This window comes from Otolemur garnettii, unplaced genomic scaffold (genome assembly GCF_000181295.1).
Source record: "Otolemur garnettii isolate 467f Iridium unplaced genomic scaffold, OtoGar3 scaffold00006, whole genome shotgun sequence".
NCBI lineage: Eukaryota > Metazoa > Chordata > Mammalia > Primates > Galagidae > Otolemur > Otolemur garnettii.
The window spans coordinates 28,325,340-28,345,745 of NW_003852401.1; the positions used below are offsets into that span (position 1 = coordinate 28,325,340).

At 38.1% G+C, this 20,406-nt stretch overlaps 1 protein-coding gene across 2 annotated transcripts in view; it reads left to right on the forward strand.

Moving 5' to 3' along the window:
* Positions 1 to 11,305, forward strand: part of SMC5 (structural maintenance of chromosomes 5) — a 98,983-nt gene extending 87,678 nt beyond the window's left edge. Inside the window, exons 23-25 of one of the 2 annotated variants that reach the window (XM_003782937.3) lie at positions 8,372 to 8,551; positions 8,629 to 8,724; positions 9,894 to 11,305. In XM_003782937.3, coding sequence (XP_003782985.1) covers positions 8,372 to 8,551; positions 8,629 to 8,724; positions 9,894 to 10,037 — 420 coding nt within the window. In that variant the 3' untranslated portion in view covers positions 10,038 to 11,305. The remainder of the gene's footprint in view (positions 1 to 8,371; positions 8,552 to 8,628; positions 8,725 to 9,893) is intronic. The other variant, XM_023508284.1, reaches the window with a different exon arrangement.
* Positions 11,306 to 20,406: the final 9,101 nt, after the last annotated feature.

The following is a 20,406-nucleotide window of genomic DNA, read 5'->3' on the forward strand; positions in this document are numbered from 1 at the left end:
CAGGGGAATGGGCTCGGCGCCTGTAGCTCAGCAGCTGAGGCACTGGTCACATACACCAAGGCTGGTGGGTTTGAACCCAGTCCAGGTCCGCCAAACAACAATGACAACTCCAACCAAAAAATAGCTGGGCGTTGTGGTGGGCACCTGTAGTCCCAGCTGCTTAGGAGGCCGAGGCAGGAGACTTGCTTAAGCCCAGGAGTTGGAGGTTGCTGTGAGCTGTGATGCCACAGCACTCAACCCAGGGTGACAGCTTGAGGCTGTCTCAAAAAAAAAAAAAAAATTGTCATTGACCCAAGGATTATACAGCAGTGGGTTGTGTAATTTCCATGGCTTTGTGTAGTAGATTTGAGTATGTCTCTTGGAATTGATTTTTAGTTTTATTCTACTGTGATCTAGAAAGATACATTGTGTGATTTCAGTTTTTTTGAATGTGCTATGACTTGTTTTGTGGCCTAAAATATGATTAATATTGGAAAATATCCCATGTACTCAGAAAAATGTATATCTAGGAGTTTAGGGGTCGAATATTTTGTAACTGTTAGATTCATTTGTTGTAGAGTACTATTTAAGTCCAGTGTTTCTCTATTCATTTTCTGCCTCAGAGTTGTCAGCAGAATGTTGAAGTCCCTAACAGTTTAAAATGTTACTATTTGTTTCTTTGCTTAGATTTAGAAGATTTTGCCTTATGAAACTGGGAGCTCCTGTGTTAGGTATATATATATATTTAGAGATGGTTATGTCTTTTTTTTTTTTTTTTTTTTGAAACAGAGTCTCACTGTGTCACCCTTAGTAGAATACTGTAGCGTCACAGCTCACAGCAACCTCAAACTCTTAGGCTTGAGCGATTCTCTTGCCTCAGCCTCCGAAGTAGCTGGGACTACAGGCGCCTGCCACAGTGCCAGGCTATTTTTTGGTTGCAGTTGTCATCATTGTTTAGCTGGCCCTGGGGCACGTTGAAACCTGCCAATCTAGGTGTATGTGGCCTGCACCTACCCACAGAGCTACAAGTGCCACCTGTTAGGTCATCTTTTTGAATTGATCCTTTTACTGTTTTATAATGACCATCTTTGTCTTTTTTATTTTACTGTTGTTGATTTGAAATCTATTTAAGTGATATGAGAATAGCTACACCTGCTTGCTTTTGAGTGTGTGTAATATTTTTTCCATACATTTACCTTGCATTTACGTTAGTCCTTGTGGTTGTGTTTTTCATTCATTCAGGTAGTCTATGTCTTTTAAGTGGAGCATTCACACTCTTCTTATTCAGTGTTAGTATTGACAAGTGGGATGCTGTTCTGTTCAACATGTTGGATAATACATTATTCTTTTGTTTTCTCTTTCATGTTGTTGTTTTATAAGAGCTGTGAGCTGTAACTTTGGAGTGTTTTTATACTGGATGTTGCATGTATAATGCACTTTTGAACATTTCCTATAGGGGAGGTCTAGTAGGGACAAATTCCCTTAGTATTTGCTTATCTAGGAAAGACTTTATTTCTCCTTCATTTATGAAACTTAGTTTAGCGGGATACAAAATTCTTAGCTGCCAGTTATTCTGTTTCAGGAGACTAATTATAGGTCCCATTCCTTTCTAGCCTGTAAGGTTTCTTTTGATGGGTTTTCCTTGGTAAGTTACTTGATATTTTCACCTTACAGCTTATAATAGAAGCTCCTCCATTGCCTTGGAGATGGCCTATTTGCAGTGAATTTCCCAGGTGTTCATTGAGCTTTTTGTATCTGGATATCTAAATCTCTAGCAAGACTAGGGAATTTTTCCTCAGTTGCTCTCTCAAATAGGTTTTCTAGGACTTTTGGTTTTTCTTCTTCCTCAGGGGATGCCCATAATTCTGATATTTGACTGTTTTATGTAACCCCATATTTTTTGTAGACTTTGGTCCTTCCTTTTGATTCTTTGTTATTGACTGGTTTAATTCAAAAGAATTATCTTCAATCTCTGACATTTTTTTCTTCTATTTGATCTATTCTAAAAACTTCCCACTGTGTTTTGTATTTCTCTTATGAATTTTTCATTTCCAGAAATTCCATTTGGTTTTAATTTTTTAAACATATGTATCTCTTAAATAAATTTTTTATTCGTTTTTATGAATTGTTTTTGGTTTCTTTGAGTTTTTTCCTATGTTCTCTTGGATCTCACTGAGCTTCCTTGAAATCCATATTTTCTGTCATTTCAGTATTTTCAGTTTGATTGAGACTCATTACTAGAGAGCTGGTGTGTTCCTTTGTGGATGTCCTTTCACTCTGATTTTTCATACTTCTGGAGTTCTTGCACTGATTCTTACCATCTGGAGCAGCTGTTTTGTTTTTCAGTTTTCTTTGTTTAGATGGTCCTCCCTCCCCTCTTAGGGTATGTCGGTAGCATATGTTGAGTAGGGACCTTTGACTTTGCTTTTGGGTGTTTTGATGGGTTCTAAATGGATACCTTTGTTATAGATACCCTTGGTATAGTGTTTTTTCTCAGTTGCTAGTTATTTGTAGGCGGTAGCAGTAGTGAGCTATAGAAGTGGGCACTTCCCTGTCTTCCCTGTTGATGAGGGAAGATGGAGGTCTTTGAAACCCATTCTTTTTCCCCAGCCCAGTGGTGGTCTTCACAGTGTGAATCATGCTGAGATTCCCAGTTTAAATCTCTCAGACAGGTGGTGATGCTTGTGGGTAAGAGTCAGCCCATCGTGTTTGATGGGGTCTGTAATGCTGTCATGGGCTGTATAAGTTGTCCCCCTGGCCAGTAGATGGGTGCTTGCAGGAAAGAGACGGCTGCAGATGCGTTTTTGGGGGCCTCCTGACCAGTTCTAGTAGATCAGGAGAAACACTAGATGCCCTAGCTGGTATATAGGGCCCTGGGGTTTCTGTTTCTAGGCCACTGAGGAAAGCTACCAGGGAGGGGCTGAAGGGGCCCCACTGAAGCCAGAAAGTCTGCTTATGGGGAAGGAGCCATCTGGAATTCAGTCTGCCTGTTGGGAGTGGGGTTTTGTTCTTTTCCCTTTTGCCTTGCCCCACAGGTCTTTCCAACAACTGGCCACAGGTAGCAGCAACTGACCAACCTCACCAGCAGTGGTGCCATAGTTGGGAGCTTCCTAGCTCAGGATCTCACCCCAAACAGAAAGTGTGGCTTTTCTCTTGGAGGAGTACACTTCCATAAATACACTGAAGTTTAGTTCCACACTGCACTCTCCTTTTAGTTTTGCCAACATGGGTTTCCTTGCTTGCCAGGATTAGTTTACAGATTTCTCCTGTGCTTTTGAGCACATAGTTGAGGTGGGATCCAGCTTGTGGGTCTGTTCCCTGGTACCTCAAGTTTAATTCCTGACCATGCCAAGGAGAAGCATGGTGATGCTTAGTTGTCTGTTGAGTGCTCAAATACGTTCAGTATCTTCCACTTCAGAGAATGCCCTGCTGTGCTGGAGAAGTAAGCAGCACCAGCAGACAAGGAGCTCATAGTTCATGCATCCCTTGGTCCTCTGCTGGCTGGTCTTTAAACGGGTGTGGGTCCCACTCTTTGTGGAAGCCTCGGAGTAATGAATGCACCAACAGCAGAGGGGAGGTAGCAGTTCCTGAAAGCCCCAGCTCACTTATCCCATGGGATATCCATGCCAACTCACATGGTAGCTGCCACTTGGCAGCAGTGGGTGAGGGAGAGGAGGAGAAGAGGAGTCTAAATGGAGATCTGGTACTATGGTTCCCTTTGTCTTTCTCCCCAGAAGGTAGCCTGCTTAGGGTGTCCAAGCTCTCAGATCACACAGTTCCCCTGGGATCTGCTAGTCCCCTGTGGCGACCACAGTCAGGGCAGGAGTTGGGAAATGTTTATGTGGTGTCTAGTGACACAAAAATGAAGGGCCGGCACTCCCTGAGTAGGACAAAAGCACATAATGGGCAGAGAAGTAGTATGGCACCCACTCCCTTGGCATGGGTCTCTGGTGAGGGGAAATCCCAGAGGGCTTGGCAGACCGGTCCTTTGTTCTCTGGAAGCTCCCAGTTCACTGGTGGCAGCAGCCTTTGGGTTTGTGAGGGTAGAGAAGCTCAAGTGCCTGGAGGACACCAGAGATGTGAGGCGAGGAAAAACAAAACCTCCACCTACCTTTCTGCAGGGCTCCTAGTTTCTCCAGGGTTGATCTGAAGTCTTGCCCCTTGTGCTGCTCCATAACTTCTTCCTATAGAACTTCTGGTAGGTTGTACCTCACAATTACAACTAAGCTATATTTTTTCCCATCTAAAACATTTCCTTCTTTCTGAAGCACTCTAGCAACTGATGGCTTCAGTCAGCTATCTTGCTCCATGCCTCCAAAAATTTATTTCAGGGTCATTTTTTTGGGGGGAGGGGAGTGGCAGTTGTTGATGTTTAAGGATAAATGACCAATAATAATAACTTACTAATTCTTTATATCCAATCTGAGTGATGGTTATTCAGCTGTGTTGAACAAATGGATTGATTTATAAGTCTACCACTGCCCACGTTAGAAAAGTCATAAATTAGAAAGTATAATTAAAATATAGTATATATCTATTTCTTTTTGACCAAGAATTTAGGAGTTAATTAAAATGGAAATATTGGGAAATTTGCTACTAATTTATTTCCTTTCTGTCTTCCTTTTCTTTCTTTTCCTTTTTCCTATCCTTTCCTTCCTTTTTTTTTGAGACAGAATGTCACTTTTTACCCTAGGCTAGAATGTGATGGCATCTTCATAGCTCACTGTAACCTAAAACTTCTGGTCAGCCTCCCATGTAGCTAGGACTACAGACATGGGCCTCCATGCCCAGTTAGTTTTAGTTTTTGTTTTTTATAGAGACAGTGTCTCATTATGTTGCCTCAGCAGGTCTTAAAATCCTAGCCTCAAGTGATCTCCTGCCTCAGCCTCCCAAAGTGCTGGGAAAGTGAGCTACCGTACTTGGCCCAACTTCTTAAGCTATGAGTTACAATTTGAGGTAAAATTTTTTGTTGTTAAAAACAGGTAGAGTCCAGGTGCAGTGGCTCACACTTGTATTCCTAACACTCTGAGCTACGGAGGCAGGAGGAATGTTTGAGTTCAAGACTTCAAGACCAGCCTAGGCAAGAATGGGACCCCTATCTATACTAAACATAGAAAAATTACCTGGATGTTGTGGCAGGCACCTATAGTTCCAGTTACTCAAGAGGCTGAGACAGGAAGATCGCTTGAGCACAGGAGTTTGAGATTGCTGTGAGCTAGGCTGATGCAACTGCATTCTACCAGGACACAGAGTGAGACTGTCTCTCAAAGAAAGAAAGAAATGTGTAAAGATAAACTAGGATTTGCTTTTGAGAAGGGGGAGTGGGATTATCAGTGAAACAAGACTGGCCATTATTGATCATGGTTGAGTCTCATTGATAATAAATTGAAGTCAGTTTAGTTTTTCCTATAATTTTGTATACATTGAAAATATAATAAAGCATTTTTAGTAACAAAGATGAAATCTTTTTCCTTTGCAGCTCAGTAATTTTGCAGTATAGCATGTAGGCAATTTTGAATATATGTTACATAAATATAAAGCACCATACATAGCACCATTTTCTCCCCTTAGGTGTTTTGTCCCATAGTACCTTCATCTGCTTAGTGTGAAGCATCAGATCTAAGGATCTTACCATAATTATTGTCATGTACACAATCTTTGGGCTTGTTAGAACTAAAAGATATAGTAACATTAGTAATATCTAGTATGCTTCCTTTGTGTCATACACAATGCCATATACTTTTAAATTATCTTGTTCAATTCTTTTGTTTGTTTGTTTGTTTTTTGATATAGCATCTCACTTTGTCGCCCTTGGTAGAAGGCCATGGCATCATAGCTCACAGCAACCTCAGTCTGTTGGGCTCAAGTGATTCTTTGGCCTGAGCTTCATGAGTAGCTGGGACTACAGATGCCTGCCACAATGCCTGGCTATTTTTTTAGAAACAGGGTCTCCCGCTGGCTCAGGCTGGTCTCGAACCTGTGAGCTCAGGCAGTCTACCTGCCTTGGCCTCCCAAATGCTAGGATTACAGGCTTGTGCCCAGCTATTGTTCAGTTCTTATAACCATTCTATGAAGCACAGGTACTGATGGTTATAAGCTTCCAAGTGGCAAAGCAAAGAAAGAATCAAATTCTAGATCTGATCCTAGAACCTAAGCTCTCAAATAAATTTATTTACTGGAAGCTTCATCAGACTCAAAAGTAGTAGCTATTTTTTTTTTTTTTTTTTTTGAGACAGAGTCTCACTATGTTCCCCTTTGTAGAGTACCGTGGCGTCACAGCTTACAGCAACCTTAAACTCTTGGACTTAAGCAATTCTTTTGCCTCAGCCTCCCGAGTAGCTGGGACTACAAGCACCTGCCACAACGCTCAGCAATTTTTTTGGTTGCAGTTGCCATTGTTGTTTAGCTGACCTGGGCCAGGCTTAAACCCACCAGCCTTGGTGCATGTGGCTGTTGCCATAACCACTGTGCTATGGGTGATGAGCTGCTATTATTTCTTTTTTTGTTTTTTGCTATTATTTCTTTATCAAAGAGCTTAATCACATAAGTTATAAAGATGGTAAAGTCTGTAGAATTCAACCAGTTATAGAAATCCCATTCTTTAATCTAGATCTTACTGCTTGGTACTGTAACTTTATCATTATACTGTTTTTGGACAGCTCTTCTAGGTTTTCACTAATAACTGAACTACCATAGAGATGATTCTCCTCAATCTGTGCAGTGTAAATCTACCTAGCCTTGGGCTCCAGGGAATTAACATTTTTACCTTTTCTCAGGCTCCCGAATGCTTCTATTCTGTCCTCCCGACTTAATGGTTCTAGAACTGCCTTCTTTAGCCAGAATCTTCAGTGAAATGGACAAAACTAAAATGGGGTAGAAAGAGCAAAGAATGGGGGATGTCTGAGCCAAAAATAAAACTCTAATAATCAAAGCTGGTATAGTTAAGAAATGACATAGTTAATAAAATTATGGTGGCCAGGGATGGTGGCTCAACACCTGTAATCCCAGCTACTCTGGAGGCTGAGATGGAAAGATCACTTGAGCCCTGGAATTGTAGACAAGCTTGGACAACATAGTGAGACCCTGTCTAAAAAAAAATGTTTTTCTTTTAATTTAGCCAAATGTGGTAGCATGTGCCTGTAATCCCAGCTACTTGGGAAACGAAAGTGGGAAGACCACTTAAGCCTAGAAATTCTGGTCTGCAGTGTACTTTGCTGATTGGGTGTCCACACTGACTTAAGGCATTGCTATGGTAACCTGCTGGGGTTCAGGGACCACTAGGTTGTCCAGGGAAGGGTGAATGGCTGAGGTCAGAAATGGAGCAGGTCCAGACTTTGTACTGACCCATATAGCAGGATCATCTCTATGAATAGCCACTATATTCCAGACTTGACAGTATAACAATACCCTATCTCTATAAATGTTTTTAAGAGAAAAAAATTGTATTCTGATTACATGTCAAAAAGGTGCTTTGGATATACCGGATTAAATATATTATTGTAATTAATTTTGCTATTTGTACTTTTTTAAGTGTCACTACTAGAAATTTTAAAATAACATATGTGGCTTGCATTTTATCTTTTTCTTGGCCACCACTTAGACCTTAAAGCTCTATTCATTAAATAACGTTTAATTAGTAAGATATGTATCTCATTTCTAAGGTAAATCTGAACCTGACCATCCTAGAAATGACATCGAAAAGAACAATAAATAAACCTTGGAGCAGCTTCAGTTCTGGCAAAACTTATAGAACAATGAATGCATTCATTACAAGTATTTAGCTAGCACCTGTTATGTGCCAGGCTTTTTGCTGAGTTGTGTGTTTGTGTGTGTGTGACTTAATGTAAATAATTTTTCAAAGTATGCATATAATTTTTGCCTCTTTTATTCCTTCTTAACCGAGTAAAGAAGTGGGAATTGGCATGCACACCCATTTCTCCAGAGGAAATGGCAGGACACTCCATCATGTTCTGAATATTTTAATTGTTTTCACCTATACTTTGAAACCTAGCACTTTGGAACTAAAATAGACAGTGCTTTCCATGACAGAGGTAATTGTCTAAAAGCCCTTGGGAAAGCCTATTGAAGTTGCAAAGAATAGTACAGAGTATGAAAAGTTTTAATGTAATCTGAATATTGTCCTTGTCTGAATACATCCTTGGAGACCCTTCAAGCTTTTAGGTAATAACTGTTTGCATAATATTTATTGTTTTGCTTTTATTTTTTAATTTCTCATCTCATGGTCGTCAGTGTACATGTTTTACTTTTAAACTAGTATCGCTGAATTTTAAGCTCTTTATTTTTATTTAGTTAATTTAATCTGTTTCCAAATATAGAATGAAATAACCAAAGGAAACTGTCATCTGTAATCAAAATTTTTGATGTTTTACAGGAAGATTATGATAAGTATGGAATTCGAATTAGAGTCAAGTTTCGCAGTAGTACTCAACTGCATGAATTAACTCCTCATCATCAGAGTGGAGGTGAAAGGAGTGTTTCTACCATGTTATACTTGATGGCACTTCAGGAGCTTAATAGATGTCCATTCAGAGTAGTTGATGAAATCAATCAGGTATAGTGATTCTTCTTTTATGTATGTCTTATTACATCTTATAATAGATACAGACAGTCATTATTGTCATTGTTTAGGGAATGGACCCAATTAATGAACGGAGAGTGTTTGAAATGGTTGTAAATACTGCCTGTAAAGAAAACACATCTCAGTACTTCTTCATTACACCAAAGGTAAGTAATAAGTAACTTAAAAGTGCCCTGTGTCCTAATCACATAATAGATTTTCGTCTAATATGTAAATATAAATAGGAATACTCCAGAAAAAGAAACTGAAAAGATAACAGTAATATTTACATTAATAAAAGGGACAAGTTCCAGTGATATTCTTAATCAGAGACCTCATTACCAGAGGAAACAGTGTAGGAAGCATATTATTATGTTCTAGAACTGAGACTTTTCCCCTGCTTTTGGCACTCATTCCTCTTCTTAAAAAAGTTACTCTTCTAGCACTAAAAGTTGACTGGGGAATGGAAACCATAGAACTCTTGACCCTCTCCATTTTCTAAGAAAGGCCTCTTGTTATAGACTGCCCTTCTCTGTTTACTGTTGCCACTGCCCTGGCTCAAGGGAAATTATAAGCATCTCAGCATCTCCTACTCACAGATTAACTTTTATGATAGAAACGGAATTATGTTTATAGAGGATTTGTTGTAATCTAGAACTTTTGCAATGGGGAATTTTCTTTTGTTCAATTTGGTGTTGTGTGTAAATTACAAAATGGACATACTCAAAAAAAAAAAAGAAAGTAAGTTTAATGTAATCAATTATTTTTCCTCTTTGTCAATTATTCATGAACTATTCATGAAAAATGTTGTTAGAGAGCTCATTCTATTATACATTCATATTTTCATTAAATAGTATCATCTATCTTCTTTTTTGAGCAAATAGTCAAAGGAGTAGACACATCTGTTAATACTCTATTACTTATAAACACTTTGGCCTATAAACCAAATCTCACTGTTACATGATTTTCAGACTACCAGTCTGTCATAGTACCTGACCATAAAAGTTGCTTGAAAGGTGTCTGTGGCTAAAATGTGAATAGATCCCAGGAAAATCATGGAGTATAGACTCCTCACCAGGATCTTCTTTGGAAGTTTTATGATCCCAATTGTCCTGTGAATACAGAGAACTGCTAGAAATTACAGTTATAGTTAGGCCAAGATTCAGGTATGCTAATTTGGGTAAGTCTGACAAGGTTGTATGAAGGTGTTTGAGAGCTTCATGTTAAGAAAGAGTTTTATTAATATTATAAATAAAATGATAGATTTATGTGAGCTTAAAAAACTCTCCTTCTCAAAAGTATAGCATTATATGACAGTTTATTTTAATACTTACAGCTCCTACAAAATCTTCCTTATTCTGAAAAGATGACAGTATTGTTTGTCTACAATGGTCCTCATATGCTGGAACCAAACAGATGGAATTTAAAGGCTTTCCAAAGGCGGCGGCGCCGTATTACATTCACTCAGCCTTCTCAGTAAAAGTAAAAAGAAGGAATTTGGGAATTTCTCTGTTAAATTCTGTTTATCAGTATGGCTCAACTGAATAAAAGTAAGAAGATTCATTAAAACTGAAAAATCGGTATTTTTGGAAACCTGCTTTTCAACACAAATAGGTTGGCAGAATGGAGACCATAATGACTTCTTCCTGTGGAATATCATCTGGTAATAAAAGTTTAGTCTTCTTCATTGTTGGTTGAACTTGAGTTCTTAGTACTCTAACCGTGAGTCCTTGGGTTCCCATGTGAAAAGGTACTTAACTATTAGAAATCAAAGGTACAGTGGAAGGGTAGTTACCAATTATAGGTTTACTTGACATGGTAGCTCTGAGCTTTAATTGCAGAGTAACTAATTACTTTTTAGAGCATAAAGATGACTCTAGAGCTTAAGTCCTGGTTTCCTCCCAATGTTATATTTAATTTTAAAAAATTGATAGGGAATTATCTAGTCTAATGTATAGTAATAATTTATGATAAATCTATTCATTTCTTCCTATTAAAAAGATTATCCAATCTCCACTAGGAAATGGAATTTTATGGGCCTTTAAAACTTTTGTTTTTGAAACTTGATGGTGTAATTGTATTGGTATATCAAAGAAGAATAAAAGCACCAGGGTTCAAAAATGGTAGCAGGACTTGTTTGATATACTACAGGTGGCCATTAGATGATGCAAAATGCAACCAAAAGAGTGATAGAGAATAAAATCAGGTGGCAAGGGTTTTTAAAGAATAACCTTGTAAAGTGTGTAATGGGGGGGTGTTTTCATTTTTATTTTTAATTTAAAGTCAATTGTATTTTACATCTTAAATTTCTAAAAGCATTTTTATAATTATTTTTAGTAAGATTTTTCTTAAGATTTCATATACTGGTTTCTACAATTTATATGTGAAATTTCTCAGTGTTATGTAAAGAGTGAGGAAAAAGCATTGATTTGTTTAAAACCATAATGTTTTTAGAACTTAGCTTATAGGTCCTTCCTTATAGTGTGGATCTATCCATTATCTTAGAAAATCTCACTTAAATTGTTTTCTTTCAGCTTGAAAGCATTAAATGAGAAAATCATTTGTTTATCTTTGAGTTATACTAATTAACAGAGCCAAACAAATTCTATTCTTTTAAAAAATAAATCTTATAAGAAAATGGACTAGTCCAAGGGCATATCTTTAAACAGTGGATTGGATCTGTGCCAGTAATAACAAAGTTACTTTTTTTTTACTTGCTTGCCTGAATAAATTGAAGAATTGTATTCAGTATGGGTTTTGTATATTAAGCAGCCATTGAAATTTATATTCTTATTAGGTAAAAAAAATAATGAACCATATGTTTATGTCCTCTCAGACATTATCTCTTTAAAAATGCATTTTTCTTTATAAAAATTTTAAAAGAAAGATCCTCTTTCTCATAAACTAAGTCTAATGCATGAAAGTATGAAAATATTTTAAAATGACATTTTTACTAGTATGAACAAGTCATGTAAACACTGAAAACCTTGGTACCATTATTAAGTGGATGTTACCAATGTTTTTGTTGTTAAATACTTTGTTTCCCACCAAAATATCTTTATTAATATGTGATTGGTATAGTTCGTTTTTGTCTTTAGTATCAGTCATCTTATTTCTTCAAAATTAGTATCAATGTGAAAAAGAAGTGTGATGATTAAGCATGTCAAAAATAAAATGGTCAATTATATTTCAATTTACATATACCAATAATTATTCCATACTTTGTTTATAAGCATTTATATTTTTCAACTGGTCAGAGTTTATATTGGTTTTACATTGAATTTTGAGCTGCAAGGGATAAATTATGTACCATTTTAACATATTAAGAATAATAATTCTAGCACAGTATAGTCTTAGCCACTTAAAACTTCAAATATTTTCTGCAAAAGTTGATTTTTAATTATATACAAATTGTAAAAATTTCAAGTGAAAGCCTAATTCAGTGAATAAAATGATATTTGAAACCATAAGGCAACAGGTGTTTTTGATGACTAAGTCCTCATTTGATTTTCCTAAGGAGAGTCTCTGTTAAATGTTTTCCATATTCAAAGTAAAAGAAAAGATTTCTTGCTGCTTTCTAATTCTTTTGGACATAAGCCTATTTTCTTTGGAATAGAAATCTTTAGTATGTGGAAAATGTAATTTCTTCCTGCCATTGTGTGTTTTGTGTGTAACTGAAAAAAAAATTATGGGAAATGCCACTTTATTGGTAATAAATACCTATTTTCATATTTTTTGGTGTATGTTATTTTAAATGAGAACTGTTTTTTATACTTGGAAACTTCTTAAGAATCATTTTGGTTTTCAGATTTACTGAAAAAACAAGTCTGCTAAGTGTCAGCCACTTAGAAAATAGTGTTCACCAATCTATTACTGCTCAAAAGGATAGAAAATTTATTTCCTGTCTGCCTGCAATGAAATTACAGTCTAATAGAAGCAATAACACACATGGAAAAAGGTTTAAACTGTCTGAAGAAGCCAGGTTACAAAGCAAGTATAAATATTTTTAGGTCAAAACACTAGGTTTGCTGAAAACGTGCCCATTAGCCAATTTGGTCTTATTTGTCACATTAAACTGCTATCTGAAGTAATTTTTGTAAAATGTATTTCAGAGTCAGGCAGACTTTATCACTTGCTTACAGTCAAGCTACTTAATTCGATTTCATCACTGGTGAAATGAGTGTAATGCCTAATTCAGAGAGTTGTTGAAAGGCACAGATGAGATGAGGGCCTATTAGGGCACCTAGCATTCATCCAAATAGGTGCTTTGTAAATGTTTATTATGTTGATTTTCATTTTAAATCTTGAAAAATGTACTGTGTATTTGATAAATCCAGGTCTGAGAATTCTGAGTAAAGTTAATGTAGAAATTTGTATTCTATTTTCTTGATTAATAATGACAGTTCTTCCTACATGTGTAGATATCTACAGACTGGGCAGTACAGGTAGTTATTTTCATAGATCTTGTTACCTTCATGGAATTTGAATGTAAGATATTCATATGAGTTTCCATAATGGTATTTATACTAATTCATCTTATAATTTAATAGTCATATGTTTTGGAAAATTTATAATTAATAGAATTGTATATTTGAAAGACTTGACAATTTGGGCTTGGTTTTTATTCCCAGTGGAAAAGTTGGAGATTTTATTTATTTTTCTGCAGTTTTGGCCGGAGCTGGGCTTGAACCTGCCATCCCCGGTATATGGGGCAGCACCACCCGATTTTATTTATTTTTTATTGTTGAAATATAATTATGTACTCATTGCCCCAGAGTAAGTTTTTGGCAATTGGTTGAAAGATTAAGGTATTTTTTTAAAAACCAACTCTTTTTCAAAAAGCTCTTTCTCCAAAGAAACAGGGCTACTCTTTATAGCAGCCTAAAAACAGATCTAGCTCTGTCTCTGGCCCTGCCTTCGTGAAAGAATCTGAAACATAGATGAGCTATTTTTAGGCAGGTCAGAAACACCTGAAAGATGTTCTCCTTTTAAGAGTACCTCACCTTCCTGACCACCCTTTAGTTAGTAAACTAACGTATTATTTTGCCTCTTAAGAGCATGCTTACACACTCTTGGCATTCAGCTTCATGCATTTTAGAACAAAGGTTTTGGGGAACAGAGGTACCAACAGGGTCATTTAACCATTACTGTCAAAGTTTCAATAGAGAATGGATTGAAAGAAATAATTCCAGTATAAGAAAAGATTTGGGGAAAGTTGCCCAATGAATGTTGTGATCGAATAATCAGTTTTGTATTCCTTTCATGTTATTTAAAAACCTTAATTTAGTGCCAGTGATCTCTGTGACTTGCATTCTTGACCTTCACAGTTTAGATGTTAGACTTAGGAGGGACCTTCCAAGGGAGTTAGGCTATCCTCTTCTAGTCACAGTCATAAAGCCTAAAAAGGAATTGAGTGATTAAGGCTAGCACTGATAAGCTTAAATGTAAGTTATTCTGTAAATTAGATGCTACAATAATTAGTTTATATACTGTATTTTAATATATATTTTAATCATACACGACTCTGTGCTGTTGATGGAGAAACAGGAACTTAGCACTATTGTAACTTTTCAAGTTTTTTTTTTTTTTTTTTTTTATAGAGACAGAGTTTCACTTTTTTGCCCTTGGTAGAGTGCAGCGGAGTCGCTCCAGCAACCTCCAACTCCTGGGCTTAGGCGATTCTTCTGCCTCAGCCTCCCAAGTAGCTGGGACTACAGGCGCCCGCCACAATGCCCAGCTATTTTTTTGTTGTTGTTGCAGTTTGGCCAGGGCTGGATTTGAACCCGCCACCCTTGGTATATGGGGCCGGCACCCTACTCACTGAGCCACAGGCGCATCCCACTTTTCAAGTTCTTATGATTGATTAATTAGCAGATGTGTCCTGCCAAAATACTATCCTCCTTTGCTATCAAGGTACCTTGTCTTCTTGAGTTATGTAATTAGCTTCCTTGTGGGTATATAACATAGCTCCTCCAGTGTTCCCCCAAATTGTTAAGAGTACAGATTTCTTCTGGTATAAAAAAGACCCAAAATTAACTTACGCACAAGATAGAAGATGGTTATTCTTAATAGAGCATGAACAATCTCGGATCAGAAGCCAACTGCTCACTCAAATTAGAATTGTTGCTCTGTCATCCTCAAGAACCTGTGAGTTCCTTCTGATGGTCCAAGATGGCTACTTCAGTTCTGCTGACACGTATGTATCCAAACCAAGGGAGAAGGGGTCCAGGGAGAACATGTCCATTTATTTTAAGAGCATGATCAGTAAGAGGCGTATGTTACTTATACTGCCATTCCAGAACATGGTCAGATAGCTACATGCAGCTACAAGAGAGGCTTGAATGTGTCATCTTTGGCTACGTGGCTATGCCTATACCTAAACTCTAGCTACCCTGTTACTTCATAAGGAGAGGATGAATATTAGGGGGCAATCAATAGTCTGCCACAGGCCCCAAGGAATAACTGACTACACTATGGCCTACTGACAGTGTTTTCAGAGAAAAAACTTAGGTTTTCCATCATGCATAAATACACAAGAGGTATCAGAGCCTTCAAGGTTCCACATGTCTCCCCACTTTACCCCCATCTAAAATTGCACGTTTGATCCACTCTGCTATCTTCTGTTTTCTTTTTCTTCATACCCTTTATCACTACTTAATATAGTTTGTTAATTATTTGTTTTCTGCACTGGAATGTCAGTTCTCTGAAGACAGACAGTAGTGTCAATGCTACCTTCCTTAGAAAGATGCTTGGTACATAGCAAGCATTCAGCGACTGTAACATGAAAGAATGGTCTTTCTCCCAGCCCTGACTGTGAGGTGAACATATTCTATTGTTCGTTTAATGCGGTTTACCTGTTCTGTGAGCAAAACACTATACTACATAGCTTAAGAGATGAAAAGTACCACCTGCATAAGATTCCATGCTCAAGAAAATCTACCAAGTGCTATAAGTGGATCACAAAGACGCAAGGTAAATTTTGAAGTGTGGTGAGTGACCTAGGGTGAGTGCTATTGAAATTGAGGGGTTGAGATCAACCTGGGATCTGGAAGACTTTATGAATTTGCAGAATTTGGGTATTCACAGTGGGCCTTCATAAAGAGGGAACAGACGTGCAGGCAAACTATCAGAGGGTTTTATAAGAAGTGGGAAAGGGTTCACATGGTTAAACATAACACATCCAGTTGATCAAAGACAATTTGGTCATGCACAGCTCAAGGTTTTGTTGTTAAAAAGCTAAAGTTTAATGTGTCTGAGAGCTGTTTCACCACGACCTTGTTAACAGGTTATGTGAAAGTCAAATTCAGCTATTCATGGAGACATTTTTAAACATCTCTCATAAGCAAGTACAAAACTGTTTGTATAACTTGTGTTGTAAGCATGTTAAATCTTCTAGCTCTTCATCATTTTGAGGGATTTGATCATACTTTGCGTGAAAGTTTCACTTATACCCAGTGTGGTGTTCCAGAGGCATGTTACCCTTAAAAGGGCATGAAAGAACCAGAAATCCTTAGATCTGATGAATTCATAGATTTCTTGGGGGTTCAAGCTTTGGAAACAACACACAAGGATGAGGGTACAGGCCTTGCAGGATTCTTATACCCAGTTCATGAAATGACATCTCTGAATATTTTAGCCAATTTAATCCGTATCTTGAATATCTCTAATTTCTTAGTAAGAAACCATATCTAATATTCATCATGCTTATTAAAAGCCTTGATGAATGCCACAGGGTAGGGCTAGATAATGGAGGATAAGATACAAAATTTTCTCTTAGCTTTGCAGTTTTTGTTTTTGTGTGTGTGTGTGTGTGTGGAAGAGCAGCACATCTAGAACTTCTATTTAGGAAGATTTACTTGACCATCACATCTGGGGAGTAGGAGAAAGGAATTTGAGGGAGAAACTGAAGGAAGTAGATGAATAATAAAGCCTGAATTATTGCTGTACTACAACTATAAGCAGAGAAGTGAAGGAAAGTACAAGCACTATTAATATGTAGACTATATAAACATGTCAATTCTGCTTATCAGTTGTATGATGATTGGTCTTTAACATATTATTTTATTTTTTTTTTTTTTGTAACTTCAGAAAATAGTTACTCTTTCCATTGAGGAAGAAGCTTCATAGAGAGTAAATTGACTTGTCCAAAGTCACAAACCTAGTAAATGCTGGAATTGGGACTCTGGGAAACAGTGTGCTACACTTAAAAGAGCATAGAGAATGGCAAAAATCAGAAAGGTGGCAAGCTTATGGTGAAAGATAAATGTGCATTGTGGGTGACCGTGTAAAATTTGTACATCTGTAGTGATGGTGTAGTTAGTAGGAACAATGAGGTGCAGAGCTCTGTGCACATTTTTTTATCATTTGTGTTTAAACAAAAGTTACACAAACACAGCTTGATTCTTTAACTCTTCAAAGATACAGAGAAAAGAGTGGTCGCCTCTGGGGAAAGGAACTAGGTAACAGAATAGGGTAGGAGGAAGATTTATTTTCCGGCATGTATGCCTTTATATATAGTGGAAAATGTTTTCCTATTCAGGTCTAACAGTCCTCTCTTTACTGTCAAATGCATCCTTCCTGACTAATAATCATATCCCACACTTAGAAAAAAGAAGCAACACTGTTACTACTTTAAATGCCATAGCTCTTGAGAATTTCTTTATATTGAAACAATATAGGTTATACTGTCTATGCTGTGCCCTAGTGCCATTTACTTAATACAAGTTACATTTTTACTCATGGCTGTGCGTCATCCAGTGACTTCCAATGACTCTGTCAAAGATTGTTAGCATGCTTCATTGATGAGGAGGATAAGTGCAAGTCTCATTCAGAGTATGTAGATACCAACCCTAATTCACTTTCTAGTTATGTTAAATTTCCCACTTGAAATTTTATAGCATAAATGTAGTGCAATATATTTTCCAACAGTGCCTCTCTTGGGCCCTTTAACCTATGATTGCTGTTGACGATACCCCTGCCTCCTATATGCTACCAGGAGAGGAGGGCTAAGCCAGGAGCCTATAGGTAAGTAAGAATAGCAGCTCTGTTCACATTTTTAAAAGTCCCTTTTTACTATGACTTAAGACCAGCCTGGGAGGGTGTGGTGTTGCTACATCCATTGGAGGCAACACAGGATATCAGATGAAAGGGCTCATTGGTATTATGGAGCAAAAATCTCAAATACTCCAGAAGAGGTAGCCAAGTGACCCCCAAAAACTGCCTGATGTGGAGCTCAAAGTGAAGGAGCAAGGAGCTGGGCCACAGGCCCCACTACAAGGTCCCCAGCAGAGCTGTCCAGATTGAACTGGGCCATTCATACCAGTAGTATTAAGCAAAAGTGAATACAAGCGTCTTTATTAAGCCACTTAATGTTTGGGCTCTGTTAGAGTAGTACAACCTTCTTATAATTAATATGCTCCCATATATTAGGTATTACAAATCTTTCTCATTTTCTTTCTTTTTTTTTTTTTTTTTGAGACAGAGCCTCAAGCTGTTGCCCTAGGTAGAGTGCGGTGGCATCACAGCTCACAGCAACCTCCAGCTCCTGGGCTCAAGCGATTCTTCTGCCTCCGCCTCCCAAGTAGCTGGGACTACAGGTGCCTGCCACAATGCCTGGCTGTTTTTTGGTTGCAACCGTTGTCTTTGTTTGGTAGGTCTGGGCTGGATTCAAACCCACCAGCTCAGGTGTATGTGGCTGGCACCTTAGCCGCTTGAGCCACAGGCACCAAGCCCTTTCTCATTTTCATAACTGATAAAATATATTTCATTTACATAACTCTGATAAAATATATTTTATTTTTGCTTTAATTTGAACTTTTTTTTTTTTTTGAGACAGAGACTCACTGTGTTGCCCTCGGTAGAGTGCTGTGGCATCACAATTCACAGCAACCTCAAACTCTTGTGTTTAAGTGATTCTCTTGTCTCAGCCTCCCGAGTAGCTGGGACTACAGGCACCCACCACAATACCCAGCTATTTTTTGTTGCAGTTGTTGTTTAGCTGGTCCAGGCTGGGTTCGAACCCACCAGCTTCAGGGTACATGGCTGGCACTGTAACCACTGTGCAGTGGGTACCAAGCCATAATTTGAAGTTTTGATTGAAGTTGAGCTTATATTTATGTTTGTATTTCTTTGAATTGCTTATTAATGTTCTATGCCCATTTTTTGCTACTAGGGTCTTTTCATGTTGATTTTTTATTTTTTATTAAATCATAAATACATAGATCATGTATGCATTAATGCATTTATGGGATACAAATATACATGATATCATATGTATGTATGTTTAAAAGTAGATTTAGCTATAATTTCCCATTTTCCATATGTATGTATGTATATGTGGCAACCTTTATTACACTCTGTACATGATATCCCATTGATATTGTCCAATAGGCAATAAAGAACATATATGTTGTCCTACCCTATCCTTAATGAAGGAGCTACAGCAGGCCTCCATATTTGCAGCTTCCACATCCACAGATTCAACCAACTGCAGATATTTGTTAAAAAATATAATGAAAAATAATAATACATGTCAGGCATGGTGGCTCCTACCTATAATCCCAGCATTTTAGGAAGTTAAGGTAGGAGGATCCTTTGAGGCCAGGATCCTGCCTGGCCAATATAACAAGACCTTGTCTCTACTAAAAAAACAAATGTTTTCAATTAGTTGAGTGTAGTGGTGAGTGCCTATACTTCTAGGTACTGAGGGGGCAAAGAGCAGTATGCTTAAATCCAGGAGTTCAAGGTTATAGTGAATAGCCTCCAGCTGGGGGAACAGAACAAGACCCTATGTAAACGTAATTACAGTGCAACAATTAAAAAAAAAAATAAGAATGTAAGGCAAACATAGCATTGGCAGTACTAGCACTAAGGATGTGAGCAGTTCACCTGCAGAGCACCCCCTCCAGCTACAGATCTTGCCATTAGATATGCATCCATGAAGACAAGTGACAGGTCCAAAAACTTCAGTGAAAAGTCATCAGGGGCTCAGTGCCCACAGCACAGTGGTTGCATTGCTACATACACTGAGGCTGGCAGGTTTGAACATGGCCCGAGCCAGGTAAACAACAATGACAAATGCAACAACAACAACAACAAAAATAGCCAGGCATTGTGGCAGGTGCCTATACTCTCAGCTACTTGGAAGCTGAGACAAGAGAATCACTTAAACCCAAGAGTTTGAGATTGCTGTGAGGTGTGATGCTACAGCACTCTACCGAGGACCACCTAGACTCTGTCTCCAAAAAAAAAAAAGTTGTCAGGCAGATGCTTTGTCATCAAGAAAAAGAAGGTTGGAGTTAAGGCAAGATAGAGGACCAGAAGGACTGTTCACCTTTACTCTGCTAGAACAACCAGGGAAAAAGAGAACCGAGCCATACCTGGTACAGAGGCCTTACCCAGAGTCATAGCTCAGAGAGCACAGTGAGAAGGTGTATCGTATCATACAGCATATGATCTGGAGCAGTGGAAATCTGATGAATTAGGTAAGTGATTGGGATTGGCTGGGCCAACCCCCCACCACAGAGGTCCAGGATGGGAGAAGTCTTTCTGGAGTTTTCAGTTGTTGGGGGAAGCTATGCATTGAGTGGACAGCTTGGGAGAGTGCTCAGACTCAAACTGTATACTGCAACCAGATTTGATGCTGGTTGGAGTGGATTTGCCATAGGTTGGGTGGCTGGCGAGGCAGCCATACTGAGAAGGTATTGGGTGCCATTGAAGGAAGGTTGTGAAAAAGTCTTAGCAGGAGCCTAAAGCATGGCCGTCTTAATTCTGCCTGTCAGGATCAGAACTCTACACTCGGGAAAGACAGGGCATCCCATACCCCATGGGGATTGGAGTCAAGAGGCACT